At 32.2% G+C, this 16,368-nt stretch overlaps 1 protein-coding gene across 2 annotated transcripts; it reads right to left on the bottom strand.

Moving 5' to 3' along the window:
• Positions 1 to 763: 763 nt before the first annotated feature.
• Positions 764 to 15,052, bottom strand: LOC148607499 (lysophospholipase D GDPD1-like). Of its 2 annotated transcripts, XM_088545196.1 has the most exons (11): positions 14,745 to 15,052; positions 13,564 to 13,606; positions 13,019 to 13,154; positions 12,274 to 12,319; positions 11,296 to 11,417; positions 10,148 to 10,237; positions 9,023 to 9,156; positions 6,754 to 6,816; positions 5,678 to 5,729; positions 4,901 to 5,034; positions 764 to 3,441 (listed from the first exon to the last, which is right to left on the bottom strand). In XM_088545196.1, exons 1-11 carry the CDS (start codon positions 14,890 to 14,892, stop codon positions 3,438 to 3,440), a joined length of 972 nt encoding a protein of 323 aa, XP_088401322.1. In that variant the 5' UTR covers positions 14,893 to 15,052; the 3' UTR covers positions 764 to 3,437. The 2 variants fall into 2 exon arrangements, with proteins under 2 accessions (XP_088401322.1, XP_088401321.1); XM_088545195.1 differs by having other exon boundaries at positions 764 to 5,034.
• Between the last annotated feature and the right edge of the window lie 1,316 nt (positions 15,053 to 16,368).

Genomic DNA, 16,368 nt, shown 5'->3' with positions numbered 1-16,368 from the left:
CTGCTGTAAAAAATTTACAGATTCAGTTGTGGCAACTATGGACACTTCATTTCAGCTTAATGCAGCTCAGATTTCACAATGGAAAGAAATGTTTCACATTGGATAAGATTTTGACAATTATCAAAGTGACCTTTTTTTGCCATGGATTCCTAAATAGTTCCAGTCACAATGCACCAAATCATACACAACCTGTTTGGGTGTAAGGCATCTTGTCGTACCATTTTGTTACAGAAAGATCATACAAGTACTCAATGTATTGACAGGACACCAAGAAAATGCTGGTTTTTATTCCCTAGTTTTTGTATGGTTTAAGTTGCAACCCCTAAAATCAATGCAAGCCTTCCTTGTATCACAATTCTAAAGACACTTTTACTCAAATTATAGCAGGAGTATCAGGAAAATACTTGTTTTTGAATGGTTGAAGTCACAACACCCAAGATATATACAAGCCTTCTTTTTGTGGTACAATTTTAAAGAGAACTTCAGACAGGTTTTCCTGTCAATATAAATCTGCCTAAGCTGAACAAAACCTCCAGTCTGGAAGATGTTTGGTTTAGACAGGTTTCCCTGTCAATATAAACCTGCCTTAGCTGAACAAAACCTCCAGTCTGGAAGATGTTTCATTCAGACAGGTTTTCCTGTCAATATAAACCTGCCTAAGCTGAACAAAACCTCCAGTCTGGACAATGTTTTGTTCAGACAAGTTTCACTGTCCTTAGATGGTAGATTAGCCAGTTGACACAATTATTGAAAAACACAACAATTCATTTTTGACATGTTTAATAAAACATAATTTATCATGACAGAAATAAATAGCAAATAATCATTTTGAATAACAAACATACAAATATGAAAAGTAACAAAATACATTTACCTGCATATATTCCATAGTTTTGATTGTTTTAAGGCTGTTTCTGAAAGGTCATTGGTATGGAGACATATTGCTTTTGCCCTGTCCATCAGTCACACTTTTGTAAGCACAATTATTCAGAAAACTACTGCAACACATTTCATAAAACATGTAGGTACACAATATTTAGTGATGCATATTACCAGGTATTTAAGATCAACTGAATTTTGTGGGAATTATACCCCTTTGAAACAGTGTTTTAAGGAAAAGGCTAACTTTAATTTGTAGTTAATTTTGAATAATTGAATTTCTGAAGTGACACGCTTTCTGATTGGATAAAAAATTTAGTCTATCATCTCATAGACCAAATTTTGTAATATGACTGTGACATCATCAACCTTTTTTAATGATTTACTCCTTGAGGTTTTATCTTGAAAGTGAATTATAAGGAATGACTGTCATACTTTTTATAGTCTATTTGAAATAAACTTTGTAATGTAACTGTGATGACATCAACCTTTTAGAATGATTTATTTTTATTATAGGGAATAACTGTTATATTTTTTTTTACATTTTTGAAATAACCTCAATGCCATGGTGCACACTTGAAAATAACTTGCTATGCAGATTATTTAGTGTGCACGATGTGATTGTGATTATTTCTTCATAGATAAAAAAAAAATATAACAGTCATTCTTTAACTAAATTTCATTGATAATAGGTTCATTCAATAAAAATGAAAAACAGTGAATTATAAAGAACATTGTCATAGGTCTTTACTAAATTTTCACTTACTACATGTACATGTATGTTGAAGCCCATATAAAAACTTTTAAAATTAAAAATTTGATGAACTTCATGATACATGTACATGTAATAGACTGATATTGGCACTGTACTTGATGGAGATGCTAAAATCAACATTTCCTTTAGGCATCGACCATTTTAATCCTGAGGGGGGAGGGCTGGGATTTAATGTTGGATAAGAAATGTGTAAGCATAAAATGTTTATTTATATTTCAGCAGCAATCAAAATTAATATTTTTATTTGAAAACCTGCCTTACTAAATAATAGGGAAAATATAGAATCATTACTTTTATTCTTTTAAATGGGTGAGTGAAAAAACAAATTCTTCAAAAGTTGGAACATTTATTTTTCAAAAAGATCCCAGATCCCTTGCTTATAAAATGGTTGGTGCCTTAGATAGATAATAATGTTTAAGCAATTACTTGATAATAAAATTGCATGTATTAAAATGTAATTGTATGCTCATGTCTTATAAAAAAGTGAAAAAATTACCAAATACACTAAATTAGATTTTCTAAAATGAAGATTAGCAGGAGCACATTATTAATGGGAAACAGCCAGTTATATAAACCAGCATGGTTCCATAAAAAAGTCCTTTTAGAACACTTACTAATATGCATGTACATATTTGATGAACAAAAGTTGTGACTCTCTGATCCAAAAATTTATAAAAATGGGAGGGACTTTGCTAATGTTGCCCCCAAACCTTCAATCTAAATCTGTCACTGTTTACTTAGCTACATGTTCATCTAAGTACCTACCGGTACATCTAATCAACTTTCAGCGAACTTTCTCAATAGTGATTTGTTAAAATTTAAATGAACAGTATCTTATGATATTTGCTACAGGGTGTTGTAAGTAAATAAATAAAGAATGAGCTCTGATTAAATAAACTAAATATAAATATTTTTCATCTTTTAAATCTCACTGTAGTAGGTCATGGTCTACATTTCATCATCAGTAGAATGTTGGTCCCAAAAGGGTAAGTAAGTCTCATCACATGACTTCATTGTTTCATGATAGTTTGTCTGACAATTACATTATTTACATAGCAGTAGCAATGTGTTTAGTTTTAAGAGCAAAATATCTTCCTGAGTAAAAATATCAATGAAAAATGAAAGATATCTATTTCTACATGATGAAAGCATCAACAAAAGCAATTCATTATTTGATTTTTCATTGTAATGTAGCTTTTCAATATCCCGGAAGTGAACAATAAAATGCGGATCAGTTTTTTGGATTTCAATTCATTCTACAAGAGAAATTCCAGTAACAAAAACGAAACTACAACAAGACTTAAAAACCTTATTCACATTAGCATACAAAGTACATGTACATAGTAACATTTAGTTCACTTTCATTATTAAAACAGATTGTGGTAAATTGTGTGAAGTACCGTAATGAAAGTGGGGTCAACACTGAATATCACTGTTACATGAATGAGAACTTCAATGTTTAAAGTAAAGAAATATTCAAAAATACAACATGGTTACCTGCAAACTTCATCCAATAAAATGTATCTATAAACTCCTGATTTATTCAATTATTAATTTGAAACCAGGCTGTACAGCACCCTTTGGCAAAAAATAAGGGTTAATTTTAGGGCCAAAAAAAATTTAGGACTAATTATGGGCCAAATTTAGGAATTTTACAACAAAAAAAGTAACTAATACTGAGAAAAAGTTTCGATCCTTCCTTCATGTGTTTTGTGAATTCCCCTCAGATGAACACCTGATTACCACTAATGAAGAAGTCATTTATGGACAGATGAACACTTGTTTACCTGTAATGAAGAAAAAATTTATAAACAATTATGATGCATTCTCTTAAGCAGTGAACAATAAAATTTAGGAATCCAAACGAAAAATAAGGGTTTTTTTTAGGAATTCCCTTCAGATTTAAAGTTTTTTCAGTAATTTTAGCTAAACTGAAAAAAAGGATATTTTAGTAATTTTAGGGGCACTGGACAGTCTGTCAGAAACATAAAACACTTTTTCAATTGGACAAAAGTTAAGGATCAATGATGGTGGGATTTTATTTTTAGCATGAACTTTCGTCATGTTCATTGAATTGGGGAGATAACATTGTTTTCCCAACATTTCAGAAATATAGAAAGATAGTGATGTTTCATCTTTTTGGAGGGGAGGGGGGATATAGCTTGCATCAATAACAGCAAATTTAAGCTTAAAGTATTTACTACATTTATTACTGAAGTGAGATTGTTCTTAATCTCCCTAAAATTAGTTGAAAGATTAAGTCTCAGGCAAGTTTCATAACAATAGCACATAAAAATATCTCAGTTACAATGATTTTTTCTCCCATCCTAAGCAAATGTACACAACTTTTTTTTATTGATTGGCAGTTTCTTAAAATTTCATAGGAGAAACAGATTTTTCTTCAGAACAGGCACTTCTCAATACTCTATGAAAAATTTGACCTTTCAAGAGATTTGAACATGCTTAAGCTGGAATGCTGAATTTTACCCAAAATGGTGGATAATTAATAAAAACCACTTCTAACAGTAAGAGATGCTATACATTGTATTTATAACCAGAATCAAAATTCAATGTTGAATACAGTAAGTAAAAATACAAACATTAACACAAACAAATTACAAAATTGTAAACATATTAATTTTCATTATTGTTGGGGTAGACAGGAAACCATGAAAAATAGTACCCACAAAATAGGTTTTTTAACACTAAATAACACTTACCATTTTTCGAAACCACGAAAATTGATACCCACGAATATGTTGATTTGACAGAAACCACGAAAATTGATACCCACGCATATGCAGATTTGACAAAAACCGAGAAAATTGATACCCACGAATATGCTGATTTGTCAGAAACCTAGAAAATTGATACCCACGAATATGCTGATTTGACAGAAACCGAGAAAATTGATACCCAAGAATATGCTGATTTGACAGAATCCACAAAAATTAGCAACCACAAAAATTAATACATTTACAGTATTTAAATTCTTAATCTGCTCTTCATTAATTTCACATAAAAATATCTAAAGCTATAGTGTCTAGTTGTTTAGAATTTGATACTGAATACAATAAAAAGATACATTGAAACATAACTAAAATAACATCAACAAGCACAAAAATATCACCTCATAAACAAAGATTTAAAATAAATAAATAATGAAACCAATCGTATCACATTGCTACATCTAGTATGGTAATAATCTGATTCTGTTGAGATCTGTTTGAGGGTCAAGCATCTGACCTTTGAACTTTGTACTCTGGATGATTGTCAAGGTAGTCCTTTAATTTAGTAGGGAAATCAGTCATGACGCCATCAGCACCAAGCCTGAAGGCTCTGTCAAAGTCTCCCTCATCATTTAGGACCCATAGATAGGTCTGAAATTCATAAAATGATTTTATTTTGGACATAAATGTATCAAACTAATGGTACACTACATGTATTTCTTAAATTACACATTTGTTTTGGCAATGCATCTGTCAAGTTGTGACCACAAAAATTAAAAACAGTGTCCGAGTGGCACGATATGCCAGACCCCTTTTTTGTGCTAAAAAGTCTAATAACATTGAAGCATAAATTCTGGACAAGAAGAAAAACAGTCCAAAATCACTGAAACAAAAATTCAGGATGAGAGGAAAAACAAAAAAAGCTTCCGTCATGAAGACGCTTATTTTAGAGATATTTGATATTAAATTTCTCAAAACATTTAAAATGTATACTGCACAATGAGTGGACCAAAAGACAAACAGACTGAGATGGTATGCCACAATACATCAGAGAGAAACAAATAAAAGGTTTATTCTATTAATGACAGCCCTGGATTTTAAGTATTTTATCTAGAGTCCCATTAAAGGATCATTCATTATAAATGAAGCAACAGAACTGTGGATTAGATGAATCGATAATAGAAATTCATCTTCTTTAAATTCGTCTGAATATAGCAGAAATATTGCTGCTCGGATGTTAAACCCCAACAATCAATCAATCAATCAATCAATCAATCTTCCTTAAACAACTTACCTGTATTCCTCTTCTCCTTAGGTGATTAAACAAAATAGGACTCATGAGTAACCTGTAACAGATAAATACATGTAGAGTGTTTTTAAATTAAATCATTAAAAATAATAGAAAATTTCTCCCCACGATTTGTACCTTATTTCACTTAAAATATAACCATTCAAAACAATATATACCAGTAATATTCTGCATTTAAGTGAAGGATTTTCTGGGACAGAACAATGTCCTACAAATGTAGATGCTCTGTAACATGAATGGCTCAAAATTGCTCTGTCTGGAGTGAAATATTTAGAAAATGACATAAGCAGCAAGGAAGTAATTATTTGAAATTTTAACCAAGATGCACAACACGTTATAGGAAGTTCCACATATTTCTATTGGACATGACATCAGCTATATAACAATAGTGATGTACATTATCAACCAAGTCAAATACAGCTCTGTCCTTTATAGACAAAGGCTAATATCATAATAAAATTGTTTACTAAATGCATATAGGTAACCATATTAAAAACCAAATAGAAGATGAAGAATCCCCCACTGCATGATTTTTAGACAGAGCTATATTTAAATCTATCCTACGTTTATTCCTCCATATATCTTTTATATATCTAAAAACCTATTTATTGCATTGAAGAAAGAGTCAAATTTTATCCTCAATACTTGCAATTTTTTCCAGGGGATAATATGAGTTATCATATCTATATTACAGGTGTTATCCAATCAACAGATGACTAGTTTGATTGATTACATTTAATTCAGACTGGAAACAACCATTATGAATGAGAAGAAAGTTAAAATTACTAATTATTGTGCATATATATGGCACAGACTATTTTATTTTTAGCAGGTAAAAAAAAATAGCTCAAATTATTAAGGAGATATATACAAAAATATTCTTTGGAAAATAAAATTTATTTCCATTAGCAAAATGTGGTCCAGTATTTTTTCCCCACTTCAAAACCTGGCATTTTTGTTGTTGGGGGGGGGCATAAATAAGGGCTACAATTTTTTTTTTTAATTCCAAGACCACAATTATAAAAAAAATGTGCATGAAAACAAGTATTTTTTCTACTTACACATCTGCAGTTCTCAATAAACACATAAAAAGTTTGCTGATTTTAAATGGCACCCTTTCTTCGCTGTGAAAAAAAAAAAGACATAGTGAAAACCATAAATTTAAATATAATAAGGATGTGGTACTTCAAAGATTTACTCATTTTGAATAACATGAAAACAAGAAGACTGGCTTATATTTCTATATTGTAAATGTGTATCTGTCCCAAGTAATGATCTTCATTGATGGTTATGCCCCTTGTATTGATGGTGGTTATACCCCATGGTGTATTGGTGGTGGTTATATCCCTTGTTGTATTGGTGATTATACCCCTTGTTGTGTTGCTGGTGGTTATAACCCTTGTTGTATTGGTGGTGATTATGTCCCTTGTTGTGTTGATGGTGGTTATAACTCTTGTTGTATTAGTGGTGGTTATACCCCTTGTTGTATTGGTGGTGGTTATACACCTTGTTGTATTAGTGGTGGTTATACCCCTTGTTGTATTGGTGGTGGTTATACACCTTGTTGTATTAGTGGTGGTTATACCCCTTGTTGTATTGGTGGTGGTTATACACCTTGTTGTATTAGTGGTGGCTATACACCTTGTTGAATTGATGGTTTTTATACCCCTTGTTGTATTAGTGGTGGTTATACCCCTTGTTGTATAGGTTGTGATTATACCCCTTGTTGTATTGGTGGTGGTTATACACCTTGTTGTATTAGTGGTGGTTATACACCTTGTTGTATTGGTGGTGGTTATACCCCTTGTTGTATAGGTTGTGATTATACCCCTTGTTGTATTGGTGGTGGTTATACACCTTGTTGTATTAGTGGTGGTTATACACCTTGTTGTATTGGTGGTGGTTATACACCTTGTTGTATTAGTGGTGATTATACCCCTTGTTGTATTGGTGGTGGTTATACACCTTGTTGTATTGGTGGTGGTTATACACCTTGTTGTATTAGTGGTGATTATACCCCTTGTTGTATTGGTGGTGGTTATACACCTTGTTGTATTGGTGGTGGTTATACACCTTGTTGTATTGGTGGTGGTTATACACCTTGTTGTATTAGTGGTGATTATACCCCTTGTTGTATTAGTGGTGATTATACCCCTTGTTGTATTGGTGGTGGTTATACACCTTGTTGTATTAGTGGTGGTTATACCCTTTGTTGTATTGGTGGTGGTTATACAACTTGTTGTATTGGTGGTGGTTATACAACTTGTTGTATTGGTGGTGGTTATGTCACTTGTTGTATTGGTGGTGGTTATGTCCCTTGTTGTTCGATGGTTGTTATGTTCATTTTTGTTAATTTGTGTCTTAGTCTTTATAACCTTATATATGTTTGGGTACTTTTCACTGAACACTTCATTTCCAGAGTTGGTTGAGGGCTGTTGCAGTAAAACATATGAGAGAAGGGGGGAAAGCACAATCATTCTTTGTATATGGGTGGGTGTTCAGGTCTCTTGACAAAACATAGAGTTAAAAGCAAAACATCAATAGAACTTCTATGGGTGACTCCCCTAATGAAAAAAAACCCTCCCCTGGTACCTTATATCTTTTGATGGAACAGCCCTGAACAGTTAATTGAAAACAAGCTAGGTTTTGTGCAATCTCCTGTGCAGACCAATATCTCTTCCTTATTTATTTATATCATCCATTGAAGATTATGAACAGATTTATCATGGCATGAAGGGTTATTTGCAAGATATTTCTGTTAAATTACACCAAAAATAGATTTACCGGTATGTTACCTTGAGCTATGTAAAAGAACTTCCAAAATGAATTCTAATGAGGGTAAAAAAAGGCTTATAGATTAACAATAATTTTAGCAATGAGACAAAAAAAACTTCTGAATGAATTCTTGTGATCACTAGCTATTGACCAGTCAGAATCAAAGATTCCTAAATAAGGTGTAATTATAAGTAAACTATACAGGATGTAAAAAAATCATAAATTATTAGCACTACCCATTACAATTCTGTTAAGCTGTTTACATTGCACTGTACTAATTTGCATAAAGAGGCAGGTTGTAGTACAGAGTATGGCAGAGATGCAAAAGATAAAAATACCAGAGGTATCCTCTGCACTGGAGATTAGGTATTGTGAAATTCTGATCACTTTCAACTGTGTTTGTTGTTCATTATAAGTGTTACTTTGTGATGATGAAGACTCTACAGCACCTTCTGGTTGCAATTGCATGGTTCTTTATCTCATGACATGGCCGTCATGGGGAAATATCTGTCTGTGTCATTGTCAAGAAAATACAAAAAAATGTTAAAAACTTACTTGAATACTATACTAGGCATGATGACTTCTAAACAGGATTCTTTGATAGGAACAAAGGGAAGTAATCCTGTATAAAATAGGGCTACAAGTGACAATACTTTCTTTATGGAAAATATCAATGGAATGCTGGGATTCTGAAAGTAAAAAGCATAGTACTAATACATCAATATCATATAACTACCTTGCCTTTTGTAATATACACAAACATTTCCATCTTAAATCTTACACTAACTGTCCCCTTTGATGGGCTGGTCAATATCTACACAGGCAAAATTATTTCACATGATTTTCACCTGAATTGAGCTAATAAACTTTGTGTTGAGTTCACATGAAATTCAGGTGAATTGAGCCTTCACATGAAATTCACATGAATTGTTCACATTAAAGTCGTGTTATGTGAATTTCACATGAAAATCATGTTAATTTTATATGAAGTTTACATGATTTTCATGTGAAGCTCGATTAACATGAACTTCACACGAAAAATATTTGCCAGTGTAATACAATGTTAAATGCAAGTACAATGTTAAGCTTTTCCAAGAATAATACACGAAAAGCAAAAATATAAACCAGTAGTCCTTCTCACAAAAAGTGTCGAATTTATCAAAAGTTCATACAAAAAATGGAAGAATGTACTGTGACATCAAAACTTTACTCTTAATGTTTGTTAACTGACTGCAATAATCTATCAACCAGAATCCACAATTTCAGACAAGTGCTATTAATGTATATGACTGCCTGAGGTGAATTTCTGAGACATTTCCTCTAGTAAATAAAACTCCACAAATGGGATATATTTGATTGTATACATGTACTGTAATCTAGAAAAGTCTCCGAACAAAAGGGATTTACAGAGAGTAGTAATACCTCACGTTTCTTCAAAGAGTATTTATGGGAACCAAGATTCAAACAGAAATCAAAAGAATATATTCCAAGGATAAAGACTAGACTGGGAAAACAGACACACACAACAAAGAACATGAAATGACCAAAATTACAAGTATGGCCAAACCGGACATCACTAAAAACTAGGAGCATTGAACAGGTGCACCGGTAGGGTAAGCCTCCTCTATTTTTTAAAATTAATATTCTAACAACCACACATACACTTCAAGGGCAACTTACAATTCTGTATAGTTTATTAGTGACTACATTACTTCTGTTACCCCAGGCTGTGATTTCTTCTCTGTTAAACTCCTTTACCAAAGCATTCACCTGAAAAGCCAAAATCTTTCTCTTATTTACTATGAGGAAACATTGGAATGCATTAATAAACAATTACATGAAGTATAAAAATGGAAAAAAAATAGAATTAATTTCATTAGGCCAAATTTGAATTAAATACTCTGAATAGTAAAATATTGATGCATTGGTAATTATTTGTCCAATTACTGTACAGACACAGATCCAAGGACTGGCATACTGGGCATACGCCCCCCCCCCCCTTTATCAGTAAGAAAAAAAATTTTAGCCACAAGTTTCACCCTATAATATTTTCTGCCTTGCTTTGCACGGCATTTAATTCAATTAACGCCCTCCACCCCCCAAACTCAAATCCTGGCTCTGGCCCTGCTGTAAACAAACTTGATTTGCGAGTGATTCGTTTTTGTTAATATCTTGAAAATAAATGAAGCAAATAAGTCCCTTCATTATTAAATACATGTTTAACAAATTGACAGGGGCAAAAATAAATAGTAAATCAACGAAATTCTAATATGCCCTCCTATAAATGTAATATTATATATTACCTGCTATATCAATCCCTGGATGATTCAGATGATGAAATAGTTTTTTTGTCATATTAAAATATGCATAGTTTATGGTGTTGTTCTCCATTACACACAGGTTGGCTTTTATATTTATATTTTATACCTTGTTATTGCTCAATATAAAATATCTGCCACAGAATGATAAACTCACTTCAGTGATGGTAAAAATGTTAATTTTGATCTCTGAACAAGACTATTCAGTGTGTTCACACAGAGACAGTAGAATTTAGAAATGCTCCTAGAACCATGTGGGGTCTGAGAGTAGGCCAGAGCATAAACAGAGTGGTCTAACTGCTAATAAGATATTATCTGATCTAGTTCTTCAGTCAGATATGATGTAAATGGGCTCCGCTACAATCAACAACTAACAGATCTGCTTATTGAATCCCATTAGGAGTGAGTGTGCGAGACCCAATAGGGTAGCAAAGACCATAAAAATTCCCATTGTATTAGAGGTTCTTTCAACAACTACCCACACCCATCACTATCTTGTATCATATTTACCTTATCAATAAGTTCATCATCATCAACTTTGATATCAATATTTATAGGCATGTCAGGGAATGCTTCAAACACCTCTCTCAATAATGGGAACCTTCTGTCTTCTCCACCATGGCAGGTAAATGCTGAAATTAATGTAACAAGAAATCAGTGAACCAGTACCTATGGTACACAGGAAAAATTGTAACATTTGTTTCCGTATGTTTAGGACCAATATGGGAATATTCGCTTTATTGTGTATATTGTAACACATATGATTTCCCAAACTATAAGAAAACTACTATTTTCATATAAAAAGTCCTAAGAAAGATATATGATTATCATACATTTTGTATGATTTTCATTTACTTGATTTCATGAATTAATTCCTTAGTCCTAATCATGTTTTTCATACGTTCATGGTGGTCCAAATCATATGAAGAACGTGTTTTTTGGTTTTTTTTTTTCAAACATATGTTGCAATTTTCCTATGTAATGATTCCTTACACCCCTACTGTATGTATGTAATGTAATGTAAGGTCAAATGGGTGATGTCTCCATCAATAGAAATATGTAAGACTTCCCAGAACATCTAATTCACTTTGTGCCTTTGTTGAAATTAAATGTGGGTCTATTTAAAAATCAGGCAGGGGGATTCATCATAACTCAAGATAATCCAAGAAGTTCAAATACATTTGTTAGGTCTTAAAACCAACTCTTACTGTGTTCATTTCCCTTGATCTTATATGAGGTCTACAGAAGGATTACCAAGCAAACAAATTTAGAGATTAAAAAAAGCATAAATCACGTCATGAGCTTCTTCCTGGTTTTAAGGAGGAGATGTACCTGAAACTTCAGTCCTCAGTTGCGGCAAATTATCCATACTTTGTAAAGATGATTTTTTTTAATTCAAGCATGTACATACTGTATATGATTATATTTTATTTATTTCTTGTCACTTAAAACATTTTAAATCATAATGTTATTTGAAAATCAACTTACTTGGTTCAAAATCTAGCTTATGGTCCTTCTTTAGAAGAGGAAGTTCCTGGAACAATAAAGAAACATCAATTTAAAAAAGAAGAGAAAGAATATCATACTTGTAGGGAGATCTCCCAAGGACCCCATTATGATTTTTTTCATAAGTGTTGTACTTTTTTATAACAAAATACAAAAAGTACCCAGAAAAGGAAATTTTCTACATGTATTTAGTATCATATTATTACCAAACTGTCATTTTTTTTTCTTGAGAAAGAATGGACCCTGTATTTGCCCCCACCCCAATTTGAAAACATCAGGATATGCCACTGAAAATTAAGTGGAATTTTTTCATAATTACTCCAAATCCTTATTACAAAATCATCAAACAGCCTTAATAATTTCAATGGTGAAATACAACAACAGACTTCCATATTGTAAATGGTGCCCAGCCTGCAGGTCTTTCATTGAGAGGTTGTACCAGGTACTTTTATCTTTCTAAGATACTAAAAGGTAACTCCCGAATTTTTAAAATTTCATACAGTTTTATAAAAGAAAATTATTATTAGTACTCCCTACAAAAGAAAAGGTACCTGAATTGCAAGTAATGAAACCTCTGGGTGCCTTACAAAACTAAATCTAGAAATAAACATAGCAAACTCTACATAATAATAAATCAAAATACTGTTCCAATATCAGTTTGCATGTCATAATTTCATAACTCATAACTGAAATGAATTCATTGATATAACAATTATGTGGTACTTGCATTATAATTATAATCAGCTATATCACCTTCCTGGTCACATGTTCTTTTCAAAGAGCTATCATGTGACACCACCACTTGACCATCTTTAGTAATGTGACAATCTATTTCCAACATCTCAGTTCCAAGAGAAACAGCACTACAACAGAAAGTCTATCATGTCATCTTTCAAAATCACATTGAAGTATATATTTCAAAAGAGCAGTACGGATATAAATGATGTAAAACATTTTATCTTGAAATGTGTATGGTAAAAATTACAGACATTATTTCATACGTCTTTTTCAAGGAAAGATAAAATTTTCTACGAAAATGTTTAATACTACAACAAAAAACACTAAGTGGCTTTTAATTTTGCCAATATGGCCTATCCTGCCTATTACTTTGGGGGAAATTTGATCATGGCTATTTTCTACTCATCCACAATAGAGACATTTTAGGAAAAACATTCTTTTTACAGATTTTATGTTGATATTAGTAAAATCATTAATAAATGTTAGTTTGGAAGTAAGTCAATCAACAGTCTAATAAAACAATGTACAACTCACTGATGGAAAGCTGTCATAGTGTTCTCTATATGCTCTCCAGCACCTACAACATTAACTCAGAATTCAGTAGTATGTAAAAACGTACTGCAATATCCCACCTACCGGTACATTAAAAAAATTACTTTTAGTGGTACAAGCTACATGTACAGTTGTAGCTATTATTCAAAATAATATATCTATACATGTAGCTATCAACAAACCATACATTAATTGATCACACAACCAATATTTTCTCCAAGATAAGTTAAAATCAATGATTTCTCAACATTCAAACTAAAGTTGGCCTCTTAGTACATGCAATACAATATAACAAAACTTAGAGAACATCCTCCGCTTATTTGAACTCCTTGACTATTTAATTAGCATGTGTATATCAAGGGTTTGAAAAATTGAAGCACCTCATGTATCATTAAACAATGTGTCATTCTGGGTAACTACAGGAATAAAATGTAATATATATGTACATGAATGTGTAAAATGGGAAATTATTTTATTGTCTAGTCTCTAGAATCAAAACAATCTTTTGAAAGCAAATAAAAAATGTTCAAAAAAATCCAACAAAACTTCATAGAAAGTAAACAAGTTCTAGTGATCAAGTCAAATTATGAAAAAAAAAATTCCAAAATCTGTGAACTTCAACTTCTTGAATTACCATGAATTCAAACACATTTGAATGTTTCAAGCTGCTTAGGCACCAATCATTTTTATACTGAGGGAGGGGGGTCTGACATTACTTTGAAAAAAAATTAAATCATTTCAAATTTGAGCCAATTTTTTTTACTCAGTCATTGACAGAAAAAATATGATTCAATATTTCCCCACTTCTAAACAAAGTAGATTTTTAAATAACATTTTTCAACCCCTGCTACTGCAGAAAAAAATAAATTATTTCTAACTCAACTCTAAACACCCCCCAAATGAGAAAATGGGTCTGTGCCTTAGGTTTAAAAGTATAAAATTGAAAGTACAGAAATAAAAGTGCAACCACAGAGGCTCAGGAAAATATTTCTTCAAGTTACAATATATTGTAGTGCTGGGGTACTTCCAGCAAAGTATTTTTCCTACAATTGTAAAAATAATTTTCCGAGCCCCTGTGCCAGCAGGTTTATCATATCAGCCATCAGGATATTATGGAGTTCAGTAAAATATATAAAAAGAAAATTGTATCCATATATATATACCTCCTCTGTGACTTATGTGAACAGGTTTAAACTTCAACTTTTTCTTCCTATGAAGGATATGCGGATATCTCAGCAAGAGTACAGAGGTTAAAATGTAACCGCCTATCACCGCTGCAACTACCATGATTATTATTAATTCTGTCCACATCAGTTGTATCTTGTAGAAAGTGCAACCTCTACTACACGATTTTGGTGTTGAAATGACATGGTATGTTCTAAATTTTGACAAAAAGACAAATATAAACAATGAATCTCATTTGGTAGAATTTTCGGTGTAGGTAGAACGACGGGGAATGAAACGCATTTAGAAGTCGACGATTGAAAGTGTCAAGTCGTCACATATACAGACGCCACATATTAGAAAACAAAGTACAATGTATATGATGTCTTTGGATGTTCTTATATCTTTACGGTTAATTTAGAATAATTAGGCAAACATATGACATGAGATAGTTACGTCACATCACATCGATCCCAAAGAACACGAGATAAAGGGAACCATAGTCTTCAGACACAGAACCACAGAAACTGATAGATCAGCTTCAAATGACCTGTTATGATAGATCAAAGGAAGAGGTCTCATTACTGAACTACACGTATAAAAATATTCAAGTGATAATTCCTTGAACAATGGATCATCAGTTTTCTTGAGACTGCCCAACTCTTCGGAATGAATGTCAAAACTCGCATTATTTAATTGTCTACTACTAAGGTGTTTAAAACGTCCTTGTCTACCCTGTAGGGTCTCGCAAGGACGGCATTTAATTGTCATAGCAGTTTTAATTTATACGTGTAATCTAATTATTTTCATTTTGAACTTGGTGCGTTTTTCTTACAATGATCAAAATCTGAAGGGAACCTTGTCTCTACAGTCTTGGTCACAGTGGTTTTTTTTTTTTTACATTTGTATTTTTTTTTACCCTGACGAAGGCCGTTAGGCCGAAAACTTACTGTGTTTTAATATGTATTTTAGTTGTTTTTAATTACTTTTCACCTTTCAAATGTGGCTATTGTCATTTATAAATTACAATTTTCAACATTCCTTCTTCTTGCAAATAAACTATTAGAACATGGTTTTATTTTAAGGTTATAAGATTAATAAGTCAGAACTCTGCGGTCGACATTATCACGGATTTGTCATCATACGAGCAACTCGTTGGGTGTTACCAGAAAAGCAGAGGACGCTTGCCCTACAGGTGCATCTGCATGGCCAATATTTCAAATTTCATATTGGAGTCCGAGTTATTCTTTCCATTTTCAGTGTGTATTTTCTTTTAACATATACGTGTTTAATCTATGGCAGTTAGTCCATTTCTTTGATCTAGTCTTTGCTGACAATTTTATGCTTCTTGTCTTTATTGCATTTTACCGCAACAACCAACCGTAATACAAGCGGGAGGTGTAGTGCTATAAAACTGGTTAAGCTACCATTTCCTTCAGAATTGCCTGTATCAGGATTATTAATTGGGGTTTTTACTCCGATGTTGTCATTTGTAATTCGGACTTCGTTTTGGCTATTCCTCTTGATTGTTCTTAGAGTTTTCAGTTGGGTTATTTTGTAATTACTCTTCAGTTAAAGATATCATTTTACCGTTTTATTTTTTATTTTTATTATTACTTATGC

This window comes from Perna viridis, chromosome 9 (genome assembly GCF_037379345.1).
Source record: "Perna viridis isolate PV_CMFRI_1.1 ecotype Kerala chromosome 9, ASM3737934v1, whole genome shotgun sequence".
Taxonomy (NCBI): Eukaryota; Metazoa; Mollusca; class Bivalvia; order Mytilida; family Mytilidae; genus Perna; species Perna viridis.
The sequence above is the reverse complement of the archived record's forward strand: the minus strand, read 5'-3'. Positions and strand labels throughout refer to the sequence as shown.

Coding starts and splice junctions, on each gene's coding strand:
- LOC148607499 (XM_088545195.1), bottom strand. CDS start 14,892: ATGTGGACAGAATTAATAATAATCATGGTAGTTGCAGCGGTGATAGGC. Junction 13,155..13,563: donor ACTATGACAGCTTTCCATCA/GTGAGTTGTACA, acceptor TTTCTGTTGTAG/TGCTGTTTCTCTTGGAACTG. Junction 5,730..6,753: donor TTATTGAGAACTGCAGATGT/GTAAGTAGAAAA, acceptor TATCTGTTACAG/GTTACTCATGAGTCCTATTT.